The following is a 22,520-nucleotide window of genomic DNA, read 5'->3' as shown; positions in this document are numbered from 1 at the left end:
AGCAAGTTTCCTAGGAGTGAGCTTGAGAACTAATTGCAGCAAACTTATTCTTAACTATTCATTCCTTATTTTGGACAGGAGATATAAATATTTGACATCCAGAAAAAAATTCAAACCTTAAATATAAAAGTATAAAAGTGTGTAAAATGCATGCAGATTTGTAAATGGCATTATGGGACTGAGATGGAATTCTTCATTTTAACTGTCATTATGTTCAATTGCCTGAGCAAATTAATAATTAATTTTAATAATTGCTTTAATAGTGTAGATTTCCATTTAATGCTGAAGCCAAACTCGCTGACATTTGTACTTGGAAAGATGATTAAACAAAAAGACATAATACATTATTAATTAGAAACTCTGTTTCCTGTGAAAGCAAACTTTTACAAATCTGTAATTAAAAAAGCAGATATAAGCAGTAAGAAAAGAGGCATATACTTTAAGGAAGATATTTCAGTATTCTTCATTTATAGTTTGCAAAGATTATTACAAATAACTTTAAGCCAAAAATACATATTTTAAATATTAATATCATCATTATTCTTAATCAAAATTAGATTTTTAAAGAAAATACTGCTTACTGCTTACTTAAATGTAGATGCTCTTACTGTATTTTATGATTGAAGTTTTTTTTTATTTGTTATTATTTATTAAAGTGTTTTTACTTAAAGTGTCACAGTTATTTGGCCCCAGGTATACTTATTCTGTGTGGAAAAGATCAGTTTAGATCTCCACAACAAGTTATTTTTATGGTGTTCCTGTTCTCAGAATAATGCCAAAGACAGAAAAAAAGTATCAGTGGTTTATTTTACAACAAAACTGAGGAGGAGAATTTTCAAAAGCAAAACACAAAAGTTCTGCAAATAATTGGAAGAGACGGAAACAAAACTATTACAGTCCCACAGTTTACCTAAATAGGTTTTATCCTTGTTAATCAGGTAGGGAACTTCTACTTACACCTCTTCTTGTTTACCCACCACATAACTCCCAACTCTGCACTAATTCTCTCTCTAGCTGTCCAGCAGCTTTTAAAATCCTTCAGTTAAGTCCCAGGACTTTATATTTGCCATATCTAAAAAATTAAGGCCTTTGGGGCAGTAAAGGCAGCTGTGGTAGTTCTAGCCTGGTGTACTGACCCCTTAAAATTTTAATGGCCATGACAGTGAGAAGTCCAAAATGGTTCCAGGGCAAGATCCAACCTGCAAACGTTGCAATCCAGCTCCAGCTTCACTGGGCCACATATTTTGGCCATGTACCGAATTAACATCACTCTGGGCAAACATTTTTAAATGTCTATCAGACAGCCTTGGTGTCACAATCACTCCTAATCCATTAATAGCTGTGCTTGGTGTACTCCCAGATGGGCTTAAAGTGGAGAAGGACAGACAAATTGTAATTGCCTTTGCTTCGCATAGACTTACTGTATCTTGCTCAATTAGAAGAATCCTAGCCCACCTTTTTTAAGTCAGCGGGCATCTGATGTTATATACTTTTTGAAACTGGAATAAATCCAATTCTCTCTTAGAGGATCTGTTCAAATCTTTTTTAAACCCTGGCAGGATCTAATCAATAATATTTTAGAGTAAGAATTTAAATTGGGGAGAAAGATTTATTCCACACTTTACTACTCTCAAAGTTGTACTCTGGCTGTTGGCCTTCCTCTCATTCTCATGGGTGGGAGTTGAATTGAATTTAGTTTTGTTAAGTTTGACTTGATTGCATGGAATGTTGCATGCTTTTAATAAATTCAATAAAAGATAAAAAATGTGAAAGGTCTCCAAATCAGTTATCTAAGTGTCTGCTGTGTTAGAAGGACACCGTATTTTCTTTCCTGGGACAGCTTGACATCTGGTGGCCACCACCAACATGCAGCCATATTACCTGCTCTTCAGAATAGATAATCCACCTGAATTTAAGCATCTTTGATGAGAGACCATGAGGGTGCACTTACTCTGTGATCTGTACTTGGATCCCAATGTTCCAATGCAATGATGGGGACACTGTGCTGAAAAAAGTAGTGCCTTGCTTTGGATGAGATGTAAAACTGATGTCCTGACTCTCTGTGGTCATAAAAGATCCCTGTGTATCTTTCAACAAAGAGTATTGTGTACTCTGATGTCTTAGCTAAATTACCCATCACTGCCTTGTCCATTCTGGCCCCCTAATCATCCCCTGCTCTAATTGGCTGCCTTTTTCATCCATCCCTTCACCACTTAATAGCTAATGTATGTTGAGTGCACTGGCGCAATAATGGCTGCACATTGATGTTGTTTGAAGTAGCTCCCCACTGTCTTTGTAAAGTGCTCTGAGCAGCTAGAACAACATAATATAAATGTATTATTTTGTTTTATTTCTCTTTCTTCTCTAGCTCTTCTCTTCTTTTGTAACTCTTGTGAACATCTGGTTTACTAGCCTTCTAGTGTCCCAAGGACAATGTACATACTTTCTCCTAGTTTGCCTCGCAGCCACAACCAACAACCATGCAGGGTTAACTACCTTTTTCCTTCCTGTCCTGGCAAGGTAGCACATGCTGGAGACATGTGTTCTCTCTCTCTTTGTGCTCTGTCTCTGACTGCACCATGTTCTTTAGCCTGCTGTTTTGTCACTCACCACACCACTCAGTTATTTTGTACAGATTTGCTCCTACTTTAGTAAAACAATCAACATTCCTTCATTTTCAGAATCAAAATCACCTTCCAAATAAGGCATCCCCATTCTTTCACATCTCTCCAGGGATTGATGAATCCAAAGGTATTCCGGCCAAAACTAGAATATTAGTAACTGCCATCCCTTCTCAGAGTCTGGGAAAACAGTGAATAAATCAATAGATGTGGAATGTGAAGTTCTCAGGGTACTACACCTCTTCCTGGTTTAAAATGGTTGTGGGTAGAGGGGAGTGAGTGGCTAGCTTGCAATCCACAGATCTTTAGTTTGCTGCTGAGAAACAGAATTCTTTGTCGGTGTGATTTTATATCATTTGCATGTGACTTTCCTTGAAAAAAGTCGAATGGTGGACAAGAACCTGTTGCTGTCCATTGCTTCCTGCAGTAGCATTTCGCTGGACCCCACATAACAGTTTTGAGAGTGTCAAGCAGTGATAGATGAGAAAGGTCAGCATGTGCACACAAACATGGGATGCTGAAGTGTGCTTATAACCTGGGCTGCCCACTCACATGTACTAATACTTTTTTTTGATTGTTGCCAATAAGCACTTTTGAAGGAAAACAAATTAAGAAGTGTCCCGTGACACTTGTGTGACTAGTATGTTTTGTACACTTTTGAGTGAAAATCATCAAGGTGACTCTGGTGTGCAACTGCCTTAACTGAAATTATCTTCCTGCACCACTATTCCCTTCTGAACAGTACATTCATTTTTATCTAAAAGTGAAACAGTCTTCAGCATACTGTACTGCATAAAAAAAAAAAGAGGAACTGGGGAATTGCTTGTGTTTATTCCTACAAAATCAATATTGCATGCACAAAGCAAAACATCAGAGGGACACCCAAGAGAACATAAAAAATTAGAGATGCCAATGGCAGTTGTAGCACCAGGCTGTCACATTGGAGGCCTGGTCATGAAACTTCAAAGATAACTGAATTTTCTAAAACTGGCTTTACTTTATAATATTCTTCTTTTAAGTACAGTGTAAAACTATATTGTATATACTGTATATTTAGTATGCTTCTGTAGTAATGTAAATAATATTAATCATGGTCCATTTATTTTTGCAGATATTGAATCATAATTACTATAATCATCTACCCTTATACTGGATGCCCATGTTATTTGCTACATAAATAAAAGTAAAATGTTGTCAACAATTTATTGATAAATGATTAAGAGGATCATAAATATGAAATGAAGCATGTATATACCTGTACAGTCGATTTTGTTTTAATTATTTCTTAAACATTAATTATGCTTCAAGTAATAAATTAGCCCTAATTGATATATCTTAATGCCCATTTATTCATTTTTTTCTCAGGCTCTCATGACTCCTTTAGCTTCTACATTGACGAGGCATCTCCAGTTGGTCCAGAACAACCAGAAACTGTCCAGAACTTCGTATCAGTCTTTGGAACTGTAGCAAAAAAACTGATGAGAAAATGGCTGGCAACCCAGACAATGAACTTTTCACATCAGCTGGAGGCTGGAATTCGATTTTTTGATTTGCGCATATCAACTAAACCTAGAGACCCTGACAACGAACTTTATTTTGCACACGGCTTGTTCAGTGCAAAAGTTAAGGAAGGTCTGGAGCAAATCAATACTTTTTTAGCATCCCACTTACGAGAAGTGGTTTTCTTGGATTTTAATCACTTTTATGGAATGCAGAACTCCCACCATGAGAAGCTGGTCCATATGCTCCATGAGATTTTTGGGAATAAGCTCTGTCCTGCTATATTTGCTCAGGAGGTCAGTCTCAAGTATTTGTGGGAAAAAGAATATCAAGTTCTAGTCTTTTATCACAATCCTGTTGCTTTGGAAGTACCTTTTCTCTGGCCTGGCCAGATGATGCCTTCACCGTGGGCTAATACCACTGACCCAGATAAACTAATTCAGTTCCTGCAGTCAACCATTAAGGAGCGCCGCAGAAAGGGGACGTTCTTTGTATCACAAGTTGTGCTTACTCCCAAAGCCAGTACAGTCATGAAGGGTGTAGCTAGCGGCCTGAGGGAAACGATTACTGAAAGGTAACGTAAACCACTTCTGACAATAAACGTATGATGCATTTCAAAATGAAATAAGCTGTTCAGTAGTAGTGAAACTGAACTACAGCAATAAATGTTTATGTTTAAGGGTTTCTCTGTGCCAGTATTAAGTGTTAAAAATGTCAAGTTGTGGAGCTTCCTTTTGTCATGGCTATTATTCATCCTTATTTTATGTAAAGCTAGGGATGTGAGTGTTGTGTCCATGAATCAATAGTTAGTCATGAGCATTTTTAGTCATCTGTTGACAGTAAAGTCAAAAAGATTCATTTTTCTGTTTTATTTTTATGTTATTATGAACTAGACATCACATATTACAACACTGCTATCAATAATTGATAATGGAAATATAACAAAGAGGGAAATGGGAAATGACAGGATGGATTTAAATTTGCTGTTGAAGAAAAACTAGGCGATCTAATATCAATAAACATTTATTCATATTCTGGGAATGACTTGTGAATAGCGGGGCAGCAATCTATTATGGGAAGAGACTGTGAGAAGTGTTTGGTGTACAGTTTTTTTATTTTTGCATATTTTTATAATGATAAAGTATGTATTGAAAAAACTTTACTGTATTCTCAAGGAAATTTCCATTGTAATTGTTCAATTTATAGACAATCTTAAATTGTTTGCTAACTGGTCACAAGAGGAACTTGAAGTAGGCCAACATGACACTTTATGTGCCTTAATACCTTAACCACCGGGTAAGGTTTGCAAAGGCCAACAGGTACGTTTTTCCACAGACCCCAGCCAGGAGTAGAACATTGATTGGAAGAAGGTTTAAGAACATAGGTCATGAATGATCAGGATTGGCTCAATGTCATGAGGCATGCACATGGGAACCAAGTTGGCTCCTAAACTGTGATGCCCTATTTTTCCAAGGGGCACAGTAAGGAAGCATAACACCAGCATAAATACAGGGTCCACCAGCACCTCAGGATCTCTCTCTCTCCTTCCATCGAGTCCATCCACACTCTATGGTGGATACAAGACCTAACAGCTCTGAAGCATAGGCACTTTGGGTTTTTACATATCTAGAAGAAACAAGCTACTTTACATCCAACTTGCATAGTTATGAATTGTCATATCCATTTGCTTGGCTCCTGCTTTTGTCACATTAAGAACCTTAGTTTAGAGAATGTCATTCTGAATTGACTGGATAAACGTTTGAACCAGCTTCTCTGCTTTGCTTTAAATACTTTCTAATAACCCAACTGGGGTCTAGATGATAAGAGAATCATAGATGCAATCTACCTTAGTTCATCTTGATGGTGACCACAAGTGGAACTGCAGACTGAAGCTGCATCTCCACGGCAGGCTGGTAAGTGTGACTTAGTAGAGCAAAAGTGAAAGTTTTGTAGATACTCAGGTCTACCTTTATAGTCCTAAAGTTAGGATAGGGTCACTATCAGATTCTTCCATGAAAACATAATGCCTGATTTGCATGGTTACCTCCTTAATTCAAGGAGATTAGATTATCCTAGTTAGCATGCAGCATCCAACTGTGTATCTGAATACAAATGTCCAATAATGCAAAAGGACTTATTTGAGTACTGCATCATTTTGCTTTTATTTTCTGTCAAACACTGTGTATGAATAACACACAAAATATTAGACTCCTTATTACCCCATTTGAGAATTAGTCCGACTAGTCGCTTTAGATAAAATATCTACTGATCTGTCATAGACAAAGGCACAGAACAGTCAGTTACCTCCATTTGATATCACACTCCCTTCCTGCCAATGATTAATTGTAAAGAGACAATGCGATTAGTGTGTAAGGATTCACCACTGTTCTTTAATATATCTCTGACTCCTAGTTACACTGTAAGTTCTCTATGTGAGCAGTCATCCTCAGAAAAGCAGACCCTACTATGCAACATAACGCCTGTAATTTGAAGAACTCCTAGCTTAAGGTTAACGCAAGCATACTGTTGCCCTAGGAAACCCACCCATCATGCTACCCTCAGATCTTTGGTTTACGAACTGCAGTTCAGGAGCACTAACTGAAATACCTGACAACATTTCACTGTTTTTTTAAGTATGATTTTACCATTTTATCCTATGTGGTTGGAAGCATTGGTATTCATCTCTTTACAACACTTGATTTAATATTTCATATATTCCATGGATATGTACTACAATGTAGCATCACCATCAAGATGATAAGCCTTAGGCAAGTATCCATGTCATTGACTGGTTTTGTGTCCCTGCCCTAATAACACTCCCTAAGCAGACTGTTCATATACTGTACAGTATTAGCTTCTATAAACTTTAGCCGTTCACTTGCTGGCAGTTTAATGGTGGCTTCAAAATGTTAGTTTTTACAGATGTAGGCTCTTTCAAGTTACCTATTCCAACCCTTGTCCAGAAAAATACCCGCCCTTTTTGTGTCGATAGCTATACTTCCAATTAAAGGATAAGTTTGATATTTTTAAAATCAAAGTTTTCTTCACAAACATAGGATATATGCATATGCGATCTAAAGTTAAGCGTTTTTTTCTTCTTCCTCTTTCGGCTGCTCCTGTTAGGAGATACCATAGTGCATCATCTTTTTCCATATCATCCTGTCCTCTGCATCTTGCTCTGTTACACACATCACCTGTTCTCTCTCACCACATCCATAAACCTTCTCTTAGGCCTTCCTCTTTTTCCTCTTGTGTGGCAGCTCTATCCTTAGCATCCTTTTCCCAATATACCCAGCATCTCTCCTATGCACATGTCCAAACCAACGCAGTCTCGCTTCTCTGACTTTGTCTCCATACTGTCCAACCTGAGCTGACCCTCTAATGTACTCATTTCTAATCCTGTCCATCCTCATCACACCCAATGCAAATCTTAACATCTTTAACTCTTCCACCTCCAGCTCTATCTCCTGCCACTGTCTTCAACCCATATAACATAGCTGGTCTCACTACCGTCCTGTAGACCTTCTCTTTCAGTCTTGCTGATACCGTCTGTCACAGATTACTCATGACACTCTTCTTCACCCTGCCTGCACTCTCTTTTTCATCTCCCTTCCACAATCCTCATTACTCTGTACTGTTGATCCCAAGTATTTAAACTTATCCACCCTTGCCAATTCTTCTCCCTGCATCCTCACCATTCCACTGACCTCCCTTTTATTTACACACATGTATTCTGTCTTGTTTCTACTGACCTTCATTCCTCTCCTCTCTAGAGCATATCTCCGCCTCTCCAGGGTCTCCTCAACCTGCTCCCTACTCTCGCTACAGATCACAATGTCATCAGCAAACATTACAGTCCACGGGGACTCCTGTCTAATCTCGTCTGTCCACCTGTCCATCACCATTGCAAATAAGAAAGGGTTCAGAGCTGATCCCTGATGTAATCCCACCTTCATGTTGAATGCATTCGTCCTCCTACTGCAGACCTCACCACTGTTACACTTCCTCGTACATATAATATACAACTCTTATGTACTTCTCTGCCACTCCCAACTTCCTCATACAATACCACAACTCCTCTCAAGGCACCCTGTCATATGTTTTCTCCAGATCCACAAAAACGAAGTGAAACTCCTTCTGGCCTTGTTTATACTTCCTCATCAACACCCTTAGAGCAAACATTGCATCAGACCATCACATCATGAAACCTTTTCTCACTCTCATTCTCTTCATTAATCAGCCTTTCAGAGTACTCTTTCCAACTCCTTAACGTACTCTCCTCACTTGTGAGTACGATTTCATCTCTATCCTTTATCACCCTAACCTGCTGCACATCTTTCTCAACATCATCACACCTTCAATTTCCAGCTTCGTAATCATAAGTCTGTCTGACACTCTTTTCATCTCCAAATCATTCTTGACATACTGTTCCTTCAGAATAACCCCTACCCCATTTCTCTTCACATCCATACCATGAGAGGACAATTTGAATCCACCTCCGATCCACCTAGCCTTACTCCCCTTACATTCAGTCTGTTGCGCGCACAATATATCAACCTTCCTTCTCTCCATCACATCAGCTCACTCTCTCATGTTACCAGTCATACTGACAGCATTCAAAGTTCCTACCCTCCGTTCCACTCTCTTTACCTTCCTCCTTTGCTCTTGCCTCCGGACACGTCTCCCCCCTCTTCTATTCCTTCTTCAGCCAACAGTAGCCCAATTTCCGCCAGCACCCTGTTGGCTAACAGTACTTGTGGCAACCGTTGTTAACCCGTGCCTTGACCAATCCAGTATGGAAATCTGTATTGTTGTCCGCATATTGATCTGTCAAAATTTTACACCAGATGCTCTTCCTGATGTAACCCTCCCCATTTATACAGGTTGGGACTGGCACGAAAAAACACACAGGTTTGTGCATCCCTTGTGGCTGGGTTAAAGTTAAGTGTTTTCTATAAATTTTAAATAAAATCTTGCACTGGCACTTAATGGGCGCTAATTTAGGAAGAGGCACCATCGGAAAATGTGTTACCTTTTTCCTTTCTTTTTGTGTGATATGTGCAGAAGTCTGCCATAAGTGCCCCTACCTAATTCAGTGTGTGAAATAATTGATAGGCATGTTAATATTTTTATGCAAATAGTTTCTAAATATTTTTTAAATTAAGTGACATTTCATAGAAGGTTTATAAGGATTTTATAAGGAGTTTATGTGAATTTCCCATTGGGATTAATAAAGTATCTATCTATCTATCTATCTATCTATCTATCTATCTATCTATCTATCTATCTATCTATCTATCTATCTATCTATCTAAGGGTAGATTTACCCTGATTTAATAATAAATGAATATGAAAGTTTCATATTCATCTTTGTGTCTGTTTTTTGATTACAAAACATTGATGTCATTTGGACCCTTGTTGAAGTGTATATACGAAGGGACATTCAAAACATTTCCACACTTTTATATTTTCGTTGGAAACAGTGAAGGCGGGAGGAGTAGTAATTGGTTGTGTCCGAGAGTGTCATGTCACTAGTTCTGTCTGGCAAGCCGGCTGCCTTTTCAGTTTAGTATAAGAATTATCACCCTGTGGTGAAGATGGCTGCAAAACTTATAAATTGTACCAAAGAGGAACAGCGTTCTGTCATACACTTTTTGTGGGCAGAAGGTGTGCCGGGAGCACAAATTCATCTCCACATGTGTGCTCAGTGTGGGGATAAAGTTCTTTCTCGTAGAATCGTCTATGAATGTATTGAAATGTTTGAAAATGGCCGTACTAGTGTGACAGATGCAGAGTGCTCCGAACATCCAACTGCACCTACGACCACAAGGAATGAAGAAAGAACCCTGATGTGAAAGCAGCGGTGCATCAGTGGCTACATGCTCAACCATAAACATTTTTTCAGATGGCATTAAAATGCTTGTACAACGGTGGGAAAATTGCATCACAAAAGAAGGTGACTATGTAGAAAAGTGATGTAATTTGTTTTTGAAATTCTTAATAAATAGAGTTAAAAAAAAGTGCAGAAAGTTTTTGAACATCCCTCGTTTACAATGAAATTCTTACTTGCATGTCTCTTCAAAATAGAGACAGTGATTCAGTTTCAAAAGGGATGTACACGTATAAAAGTAAGCAAATACGAAATAAACAACATGCATACAGTGCAACATATATAAAATTATATGCTTTATACAATAATTTACTATTATGACTAACATTTCAGGAAACATATCAATTGTGAATAGAAATTTTACCTGAATATCCTGATGTAAGTATAAAAGATCCAGTACCATTTCCTAGAAATGAGTAGTGAGAAAGCAACATTAATAATTTTGTTTGCCTTTTTAAGGCATAGTATGTTATATATGTCCTGAATAGAAGACATCTGGGTGCCTATAATATTCTTCACCGTCCTCTGCACCCTCTGCAGTGTTTAGCATCACTGGGCTGAAAAGGTCTCATACCAAAATGTTATGCAGTCAGTGAGGACAGACTCAACTGTGCACCTGTGGAAATTAATGAGAACAGATGGAGAAATCCAAGCTTTCCTCAGACATCTGAGGGAGTAAAGTAAAGTAATCCCCTCCTTTGCTGCATGTTCAACAAAAGATACAGCTATTTGATGTAACACTTGACTAGTTCACTCCAGATAAATCTCTGAGCTCACAGTGTACTACAGAATGGCATAGAATATTAATGTTTCTTCCAACAGACATGAGTAAGACATAAATGTCATCCTCACAATGATCCAGTTTTTTTTTTGTGACCTAGGCTACAGGTTGAAAATAAATGATTAAATATGATATATCCATGATAAGACTTCCTTTGGTAAAATTAATATGTAAGTACTGTACTGTGAAATATTTTCAGACAGTGCATGGTGGAAATGAAATATTCTAATTCTAGATGTGCTACTCTGCTAAGATCAATAATCAATCAATATAGGCCTTAGAGTTAATGTTTGTATTGCACCATGTAATACATATGTGTCTGTTATATGCCATTTGGTATGGAATTCGTAAAAGCTGGGTTGATATTTGCGGTGCATCATCTATTGGAATAACAAATGCAATGCATTTTAAAATGTTTGTAATGCCTCATCTTTTGGAATAACAGAGATATAACAACCAGACAGACACATAGACACTTATGCTTTTATTAAGGTGAGCAACAGAAAATAGCTCAGCATCACATTATGATTACCCTTGCAGTAAAAGATAGGCCATCCATTGTGCTCAGGAAATTAAGGGCCCATTATGTGTACCACATGAGGGTGTAGAGGTCACAAGCTGATGTCCCAGAAGGGGCCCAAACCATGGCACAGGCTGGCAAAAAATCTCTTTTCATTTGCTCATCCATCCATTTTCCAGTTCCTTTTGTTATTGATTGGTGAGTTGGGTTAGCCAAAAATTATATACATAGCAGTTTGCAGGAGGCAAAAAATAGCTTTGGACCATACACTTGTCCATCAAAGGATTCACTCAAAAACATGGACAGAGTTTGAAATTTAGTCATATTGGGTTCAGGCAAACAATTAAAATGATTCAGTTTTTTAGAGTCACAAACATACTACTATATCATATAAAATATCATAAACTGTTTATAACATAAAGTAATTCTCACATTAACAAATATAAAACTTTGAATTTTTTTTAACACAAGTATCATTAACAGTATTTAAATTTCAAAAAACTATTAATTTTTAGTTTGTGTAGTTACTGTAATTGTAGCAAAATAAGCACTTTATTTTTTCTTAACAGATTAGAAAATGTACAAATAGCATATCATTTGGCCATGTTCAGGGATTACGTTAAATGTTTTAAAAGTTGGAGTGTTTCAGTATTTTTATTTACTTCACTAAAGAGAAAAATATTTCATGTTCGTTTATTAAACATTTTATAACTGGAATATGTGTGATGGAAAGGTACTTAGACCGTCGAGCCGCTGTTTGTACAGGTGCCGCATTCAGACGTAAACCACTTACATACGAAAGCTTCCATAGCTTATACTAACTATGTGAGGATCTGTTTGCTGACAGTAGACACTGTCGGAAGTGTAAAACAAGAATATACTGTACACAAACTATATAAGCTGAAATAACCTCTCTCAAACTAAATTAAGAAAATGGACGGAATGTTTCAGAAGCATCACCCAAACCAGATCTTTAAGCAGGTATTTGCTTGGGATGGACACATATCAATATGAATTTCCAATATGAACAGAAAAGCAAATTAATTCTTCTAGGTTATGAAAACTATTTTAGTAAAGCATTGATTTTCCAAAGAAGTTACATGAATGGCAGCAATGGTGATGACGTTATTAATCACTACTTTGAACAGATGGTTTATGACAAGAAGCTAGTGCTACTATGAGCAGATATCAGAACAGATGTTTTACTCAGAAGCCACAGCAGAGTTAACCATATGCAAAAATACAACCAGACAATTAATGCTTTAAATGTAAGATATAATGTAAGATATATTAATCATATATTTATCAAATTCAATGCTCTGTAATAACTATGTACTTAACACTAAAACATCACCAGTTTGAAACCACCTTTCCATACAGTATAAGCAGCACAAACACCATGGAGGGTGCACAATAATTCACTGCATGTGGAGCCCCCTCAGTATGTCTTCAGTATAACTTGTTTAGTGTTGTTTGTACCAACCCATTTGTGATTTAGTCTAGCTCCTCCATATTAGCATAAGCCATGCTCTTACCAATTGTTACTTGTACCCTGTCAGGTGTCTTCTGCTATAATAGCAGAAAAATAACCCTTGTGTGAAATTTTTCAGTTGTTTAGTGCATACATTGAGTGGGCTGGAAAGGCCTTAACTCTGCCCATGCTTACCTACACTGCCTCACACTCGGATAGAATCATTACGTTAAACATTCTTATTAGGAGCCTCACTAGACCACCAAGTATTGTGAGGTGAGGATGTTAAATTATAAACTACCTGTATAAATCTGCAGTCTTTAATAAAATATTTATATAAATAATATTAAAGAATAGTGCAAGTACATTATAACATGCATTTTAAGCTTCTTAATGCCTCACTCCCTTCCCTGTTGCTGTTGTTCACTGTCTCTTCCTTTTCTTGTCCATCCTCTCACTTGTACTTTCCTCAGATCAGCCTCCACGTCCTCCAGCTACTGCTTTCTTTGTCTTCCAGCATTTCTGCTGCTGTGTGGGTTAATATTTCTTAGTTTTTTAAGGGTTCTATCATCATGTAACCTTTCCATGTATCCCTGCCTTTGCAAACTTCTGATTTTCAGTTCTTTCACTAGGTCTATGTGCTTATATAGCTTCATGACTTTAGTATTAGTCCACATTCTCCATTCTCCATATTCATTTACGGACCCAAATTATCTTCCTCAAGACTTTTCTTTTCCAGGTTCGCAGCATGTGTTCTTCATATTTTGTTAATTGCCAATATTCAGCACCATACAGAAATGCTGATTTAATCATGACATTATAAATTTGCACCTTTAGCCTTTTGGTCAATTGACTTGATTTCAATAGACCTTTTACAACATAATACGAGTACTTGCTTACCGCAGCTCGCCTTGCTTTAATTTCCATATGTATCTCATAGTTTTTGTTACAGATTTCTCCTAAATATTTGATTTTTTATTGTTGTAGTTCCATAATTCTACATCACTAATTTTTCCCCTACTCTTTGTTCTTAGCACATATTTTGTCTTTTTTTACCCTGATTGATTTGCAGACCTGTTCTGTTAGATTATCAAGTACTCTAGCTTTCTCTATCAGGCTATTTTGGTTTCTTGCAATCAGAATAATGGCATCAGCTAGGCTAAACACTGTGTCATTATATTACGGCTACCTGGATTTATATTTAGCTTCCTCACTACAAACTCTAAGCATAGAATAAAAAGCATTGCTGACAAAACATCTTCCTTGACTAAGTCCTTGATTAATATGAACATTTTTTTGACAGCTGACCTTGTATCCTTGCTTTACTTTTCATTTCTTAGTGTCGTGATTATAAGATCTCTTAGCTTCTTTGCTAAAATCTGCTAATATATTTTTTATGCCTGCTCTATCTACCCTGTCAAAGCCCTGTTTATAATCTACAAATCACTGGTAGTTATATTGTATTCATGGCATTTTTCATGTATAGTTCTTAATATGAAAATGTGATCAGTGGTCATGCTATCTTTTCTGAATCCGGTATAATGCTCAGTTTGATGGTTAATGTCACCATTTGTTATCCTGTCTATAGAGGGGTGAGCTCAAGTGCAGCCCCTTCAGCCTTCCTGATGAAAGACATGCCTCAGTACTGCAATGCAGTGTGCCACCTGCAAAGTGCGGATGCCCAGTGAAGATGTGAATGAGCAGTTAGGGCAGATTGTGCATTTTTTAGCATTCATAACCCATAGGCCTACAGGCAAAAGCAAGTAAAAAGTCATAACCCAACAAACTGATTAAAAATAGTAAACTCTGAGTACTAGGGAGAACTTTGCTTGCTGGCCCAATCACATGACTGATGGACAGCAACAGACACTGACAAAGAGCACAGCCTAAGGCCATGTCTAGTACAGTATATCAGAATTGCTGTATGTATCTTTTCACTGAGGTGTGGTGTTTTTCCATTCCACCAGGAATAGTAGATCATTTTCACCTTTTCTTTCAACACTAAAAACACTAAAAGGGTATGTTTACAGTGTAATATCCTAGAACTAAGCTGAGTTTGCTAACTTTTTCCAGAAATCTGAGAAACTATTAATATTTTAGCAAATGAATTCAGTTTGCAAAAGTTGGTTAAAATATTGTTTATTTGTTAGTGTAAAGCAATATCAGTATATCTTAACTTGTTTCTGACTTAAATTTGATTTCTGAATATCAGATTCAGTAAATCAACCTTAGACTGTTAAAAAATATTTGTGGGACATTCAAAAATTCTGGAAACATATGTTGCAAAGAATACTTGACCATGTGCACACCCACGACACAGATGTGCTCCTCTCTCTCTCTCTCTCTTGTTACTCACATACAGTAGAGTCATTTTTCTTTTCTGCCCACTGATGCAGGAACAGTCTTCACACATGAATGTTCTTGCGTTTTATTTGTGATTGAAATCAAGTTTCTGAAAATCCCCTTTATCCATTTTTCTGTCCTGAACCTGTATACTGTATTAGATATACCTCTTTCCAGAATTGTAGGCAGCAAATTAGTTTTTTTTTCACCTGACTCATCATTTGTTCTGCTAATTTAAGTAATGGTATCAAAGTAATGGAATCTTCAACAGATACGCTTGCTGGACTCAACCAAATACTAATATATTTCTTATATATTTTATTCTTGCAAATACTACATATTTTAGGTGCTTGCTGTCTGCCTGAATTGTACTGTGGTTTGACATGCAGACATCAAATTTCATTTTAGTACCAGGGTGTAGGCTTCTCCTGTCATTTGCAACCTGTTCTTTAATGAAAGGCTTTCCTATTGATTACAAGGACATTCAACTTTTTTGAAAAGAAACACCTATTTTCCAAACACTGATTACAGTCTTTAGGGCATGTTGGGACCTTCCAGACTTCTTGAGATGATCACACCTTTCTCTTATTCTTGCACATTTATGTAGAAGTATTCCTCTACTTAGTATAATGTGTTTTCAGTGTTTGAGATATCTGTCTAATGTTTGTTATGTTGCTTAGTATTCTGATATTTTTTCAGTTAAAAAAGACATACATTTTGAAGTAAGGAAGTTATAGTGACTAATTATTGCACTAGTGATGCATTTTAATCAGCACATGCAAGCAAAAATTTCACTGTACTTTGTTCATGTGACAATAAACTATCTCCCTATAATGATTGTAGAATATTTATCCATCCATCCATCCATTGTCTCCCGCTTATCCGAGGTCGGGTCGCGGGGGCAGCAGCTTGAGCAGAGATGCCCAGACTTCCCTCTCCCCGGCCACTTCTTCTAGCTCTTCCGGGAGAATCCCAAGGCGTTCCCAGGCCAGTCGAGAGACATAGTCCCTCCAGTGTGTCCTGGGTCTTCCCCGGGGCCTCCTCCCGGTTAGACGTGCCCGGAACACCTCACCAGGGAGGCGTCCAGGAGGCATCCTGATCAGATGCCCGAGCCACCTCATCTGACTCCTCTCGATGCGGAGGAGCAGCAGCTCTACTCTGAGTCCCTCCCGGATGACTGAGCTTCTCACCCTATCTTTAAGGGAAAGCCCAGACACCCTGCGGAGGAAACTCATTTCAGCCGCTTGTATTCGCGATCTCGTTCTTTCGGTCACTACCCATAGCTCATGACCATAGGTGAGGGTAGGAACATAGATCGACTGGTAAATTGAGAGCTTCGCCTTGCGGCTCAGTTCTTTTTTCACCACGACAGACCGATGCAACGCCCGCATTACTGCGGATGCCGCACCGATCCGCCTGTCGATCTCACGCTCCATTCTTCCCTCACTCGTGAACAAGACCCCAAGATACTTGAACTCCTCCACTTGGGGCAGGATCTCGCTACCAACCCTGAGAGGGCACTCCACCCTTTTCCGGTTGAGGACCATGGTCTCGGATTTGGAGGTGCTGATTCTCATCCCAGCCGCTTCACACTCGGCTGCGAACCGATCCAGAGAGAGCTGAAGATCACGGCCTGATGAAGCAAACAGGACAACATCATCTGCAAAAAGCAGTGACCCAATCCTGAGCCCACCAAACCGGACCCCCTCAACACCCTGGCTGCGCCTAGAAATTCTGTCCATAAAAGTTATGAACAGAATCGGTGACAAAGGGCAGCCCCTGGCGGAGTCCAACTCTCACTGGAAACGGGTTCGACTTACTGCCGGCAATGCGGACCAAGCTCTGGCACTGATCATACAGGGACTGAACAGCCCTTATCAGGGGGGGCCGGTACCCCATACTCTCGGAGTACCCCCCACAGGATTCCCCGAGGGACACGGTCGAATGCCTTTTCTAAGTCCACAAAACACATGTAGACTGGTTGGGCAAACTCCCATGCACCCTCCAGGACCCTGCTAAGGGTATAGAGCTGGTCCACTGTTCCGCGACCAGGACGAAAACCACACTGTTCCTCCTGAATCCGAGGCTCGACTATCCGACGGACCCTCCTCTCCAGGACCCCTGAATAGACTTTTCCAGGGAGGCTGAGGAGTGTGATCCCTCTGTAGTTGGAACACACCCTCCGATCCCCCTTCTTAAAGAGGGGGACCACCACCCCGGTCTGCCAATCCAGAGGCACTGTCCCTGATGTCCATGCGATGTTGCAGAGGCGTGTCAGCCAAGACAGTCCTACAACATCCAGAGCCTTGAGGAACTCCGGGCGTATCTCATCCACCCCCGGGGCCCTGCCACCAAGGAGTTTTTTGACCACCTCGGTGACCTCAGTCCCAGAGATGGGGGAGCCCACCTCTGAGTCCCCAGGCTCTGCTTCCTCATTGGAAGGCATGTTAATGGGATTGAGGAGGTCTTCGAAGTATTCCCCCCACCGACCCACAACGTCCCGAGTCGAGGTCAGCAGCGCACCATCCCCACCATATACAGTGTTGACACTGCACTGCTTCCCCTTCCTGAGACGCCGGATGGTGGACCAGAATCTCCTCGAAGCCGTCCGAAAGTCATTCTCCATGGCCTCCCCAAACTCCTCCCACGCCCGAGTTTTTGCCTCAGCAACCACCAAAGCCGCATTCCGCTTGGCCTGCCGGTACCTATCAGCTGCCTCCGGGGTCCCACAGGACAAAAGGGTCCTGTAGGACTCCTTCTTCAGCTTGACGGCATCCTTCACCGCCGGTGTCCACCAGCGGGTTCGGGGATTGCCGCCACGACAGGCACCGACCACCTTACGGCCACAGCTCCGGTCAGCTGCCTCAACAATAGAGGCACGGAACATGGCCCATTCGGACTCAATGTCCCCCACCTCCCTCGGGATGTGGTCGAAGTTCTGCCGGAGGTGGGAGTTGAAGCTACTTCTGACAGGGGGCTCTGCCAGACGTTCCCAGCAGACCCTCACAACACGTTTGGGCCTACCACGCCTGACCGGCATCCTCCCCCACCATCGAAGCCAACTCACCACCAGGTGGTGATCAGTTGACAGCTCCGCCCCTCTCTTCACCCGAGTGTCCAAGACATGTGGCCGCAAGTCCGACGACACGACCACAAAGTCGATCATCGAACTGAGGCCTAGGGTGTCCTGGTGCCAAGTGCACATATGAACACCCCTATGCTTGAACATGGTGTTCGTTATGGACAATCCGTGACGAGCACAGAAGTCCAATAACAAAACACCGCTCGGGTTCAGATCAGGGGGGCCATTCCTCCCAATCACGCCCTTCCAGGTCTCACTGTCATTGCCCATGTGAGCATTGAAGTCTCCCAGCAGAACGAGGGAGTCCCCAGAAGGTATGCCCTCTAGCACCCCCTCCAGGGACTCCAAAAAGGGTGGGTACTCCGAACTGCTGTTTGGTGCATACGCACAAACAACAGTTAGGACCCGTCCCCCCACCCGAAGGCGAAGGGAGGCTACCCTCTCGTCCACCGGGGTAAACCCCAATGTACAGGCTCCAAGTTGGGGGGCAATAAGTATACCCACACCTGCTCGGCGCCTCTCACCGGGGGCAACTCCAGAGTGGTAGAGAGTCCAGCCCCTCTCAAGGAGATTGGTTCCAGAGTCCAAGCTGTGCGTCGAGGTGAGCCCGACTATATCTAGCCGGAACCTCTCAACTTCGCGCACTAGCTCAGGCTCCTTCCCCTTCAGAGAGGTGACATTCCACGTCCCAAGAGCCAGTTTCTGTAGCCGAGGATCGGACCGCCAAGGTCCCCGCCTTCGGCCACCACCCAACTCACACTGCACCCGACCTCCTTGGCCCCTCCCATAGGTGGTGAGCCCATGGGAAGGGGGACCCACGTTGCCTCTTCGGGCTGTGCCCGGCCGAGCTCCATGGGTGCAGGCCCGGCCACCAGGCGCTCGCCATCGAGCCCCACCTCCAGGCCTGGCTCCAGAGTGGGGCCCCGGTGACCCACGTCCGGGCAAGGGAAAACGCCGTCCAAAATGGTTTTTCTTCATAGGAGGTTTGTTTAACCGCTCTTTGTCTCATCCCTCACCTAGGACCAGTTTGCCTTGGGTGGCCCTACCAGGGGCATAAAGCCCCGGACAACAGAGCTCCTAGGATCATTGGGACACGCAAACCCCTCCACCACGATAAGGTGACGGTTAAAGGAGGGGATGTAGAATATTTAGTCAGAGCTAATTAATTTTTTGGAAGACATACGATGACCTCACAGATATGACATCCTGGATTTGAATCCTGTACCTAGTCGTGGTCAGAGTGGACTTTGCATTCTGCCCAAATCAGAGTGAAGTTATCCTCCCTCTTTCCAATTGTGCATATGTCTGATGTTAACGGACAATTCCAAACTGGCCCAAAGTGGGCCTTACAATAGACCAGTTCCCTGTCTGAGGTCGGTTTCTGCCTTGCACTCACTACTGGCAGGACAGGCTTTCTCCACTTGAAACCCTGAAGTCAGTTTATAAATATTACTGTATATTACATGAATCCATTCCTCAGAGTTCATCCTTCATGCATTTTGAGTCAGTGTTAAATCCTGTGGGTTTATGAAGAAAACCTTTTTATTTATTTTTTGCCTTAGGCCATCTGAATTTTTTACTCTTTGTGCATCAGTTTTTGACTTCATTTTAGCCTTTTATTTGTCTTGTTTGTATTGCATTGTTGATTTAATGCTGACCATTTTTCTACCATATCAGTGCCTATAGACATCAAATTTGCTTGCTCGTTCTTTTGTTTTCTGACCTCATTTGCTTCACTATGGCTCTTCCCTCTTCTCCTAAGAAACCCCAGTCTTCTAAATCCACTTTTACATGTAATTACTCTACAAAACTGCATCTGCCTGAGTGTGACAAGCTGTGCCACAGTGTTAACATGTTTTCACGCAGTGTTAAAATATTAACTGTTTATAACTTAAAAACGTTATACATAGTTAATGGCTGCACTTACCTTTCTTTAGAAACATGGTGGGTGCAGTGCGAAGTGTCTCCATTACAGCATGCAGAAGCTTCAGCAGCTGGTAATCTTGACCATGCATTCTATTCAGAGGCCTATGGACAGATGCATGCATACGGACATGAGACCATCATTCCAATGGTAGCCTGCCATTATGGAGCTAGGAGTGCGTAAGGGTGTCAGGACACATACAGAGAAGGGCCTGAGCAAGGTTAGAGAAAAAGTAGTAGTGGACCAGGAGAGACATTACATGTACGTACGTGTGACAAAGTTTACACTAATATAGTAAGTTCCTATTGGGTAAAGGAGGATATTCCGAAACTAGCGTCACTGTGTGCAAGATTGAGTGGAGGACACCCAAAGCATCACAGATGATTGGACATTGAAAACCATGAAGGAATGTCAGGCGCTCACACGGATGCAAGGGGTCATCTTTGAGCTGATCTGATCTGTAGAGTATTTTGTGAGCAAGGAGGGTAGCAAAAAGTGCTTTTTGGAGTAGACCACTGATTAATAGTTGTGTGGAGACAATTGCTGGGGAGAAGAGGATGTGAGCTGTGTGCTTGTTGAATTCTTACAGTATATATTTGATGTTTGAATTTTTTTTTTTTTATCTTGATTTCTTTTGCAATACTTCCTGGACTGTATTCTTTGGAGGAAGAAAACCTTTGATTTTGTGTTTTCTTTTTTTTCGCAGAGTTTCAGAACTTGCAGACTTTGTAAATAATTGTAAATAGGCCTTTTTTTACACATCTTTATGTTTTCACCTCATCAAGTGTCAGTGTGCATATCTGGTTTTTGTTCAGTTTCATGAACTACTAGATGCCCAGGGTCCAAGGTTGTGCTGGGGTTTAAGAACCTGGTGGCATCATATAGAGTTTGATCTAAATAAGACCATAGTGTAAATGCTCATTATGCACCTCTAAACCTTCCACCTTGTAATTCAGATTGATCTTACTTGGAATGTACATATTCTATGAAATCAGAATCCAGAATGAACTGAAAACTCCCAGAGCTTACCTGTTTTCAGTTTCATGAAAATATATACATTTAAATATATATCTCCAGCATTTGTCATAACTTGGCATCATCAACTACTTAAACATTTGCAAAGAAGCAGAATTTATTGAGAATCAGCTGATGCAATTCCTTAAATTGAACATTTTTATATAGATAATTAGCTCACCTGCATATCCATCACACTGGATATTTCCTCTATTATGCAGTCGATTTCTTTTTTTAGCTTGTGTTTCCTGTGAGCCTCTTACAATTAAGTGAGCACCTGGAGGCATAATGCTGAATTGACACTAGAGCATTTAAAATGAAAATGTTCCTTAGCTCCACTGAATGACTGCTTGCATTTTTGTACTCCAGTGAAAGGGCAGGACCTGCTATGCACACACTCTGGCATTAACAGATACAATAGTGACCTTTTTGGTTTACAACCTTTTTAATGGATTTTTTGAGACTGACATTATATCATTAATAAAATATACATTACTGTGTCTGGTGAGAGAGAAAGGGATTTTTTTTAAGGCTGTAGCATTGCTTGAGCCATACTGTTGTAACCAGATAGGAGCAGTAAGTCTAAAGACAATGGGAAAAATTGGGAACTGGAGTATAGCTCTGTTCTTTAACACTCTGAAGCAACTACCCTAAATATCTCCACTACACCCCTTTTATGTATAGCATGACAGACTACTCATCTATGCTAAACTGGTTACACACAGACAAGACACAGTGGGCAGCAAGTAAGAGAAAAGACAAAGACCGGAAATGCAGGATTAATGTGACATATATACTAGCAGGACACTTGCCTGCACCGAGCAACCTCCCACATCTGTATTATAAACACAGAAGCCTAGCTGAATAGGAATAAGATGGAGACAAACAGTAGTTTGCAACCAGGAAACCAACTACAGAGGGTATGGCACAAAAACAAAGTCCTTTAACAGGCAAAGATGAGGTACCAACTGAACTAGACAAGCACCAAATATACAAAGGCATAAAACAGAATTTGTAAGTCAAAGAACATTGCTAAAAAATCTTAACACATCCTTGTTTTAAATATCCATAAGCATCTCTGATGAAGACATTAATTTAAAGTGAATTCCATATACCTATGGCAAAAGCTGTGTGCCTCCATCTTATATATATGGGCCATAATGACAAAATATGCATTTTTGAGATCTCTCAACAAAAACTGAAGTTTTCCAATAAATCTTCTTGAGGAATTTATATTCCAGGTTGTTCCATGTGGAAAGTCAGAAGGACAGATATGAAAATGACCATTTTTTGTGAACGCACTTGAAAGGATTCCAGGATGGTAGCAACTAATATTTCCCCTGGGTCCTAAGTATATCTGTCCATCTAAAAAAG

At 40.3% G+C, this 22,520-nt stretch overlaps 1 protein-coding gene across 1 annotated transcript in view; it reads left to right on the top strand.

The window, feature by feature from the left end:
* The window catches only part of plcxd3 (phosphatidylinositol-specific phospholipase C, X domain containing 3), a 205,269-nt gene that overhangs the window by 148,726 nt on the left and 34,023 nt on the right, over positions 1–22,520 (top strand). Inside the window, exon 2 of the mRNA XM_028805518.2 lies at positions 3,987–4,695. Within this exon, the coding sequence (XP_028661351.1) occupies positions 3,987–4,695 (709 nt within the window). The remainder of the gene's footprint in view (positions 1–3,986; positions 4,696–22,520) is intronic.

The sequence above is a fragment of the Erpetoichthys calabaricus genome, chromosome 7 (genome assembly GCF_900747795.2).
Source record: "Erpetoichthys calabaricus chromosome 7, fErpCal1.3, whole genome shotgun sequence".
Taxonomy (NCBI): Eukaryota; Metazoa; Chordata; class Cladistia; order Polypteriformes; family Polypteridae; genus Erpetoichthys; species Erpetoichthys calabaricus.
Note: the sequence above shows the minus strand (reverse complement) of the source record. Positions and strands in the feature narration are given on the sequence as shown.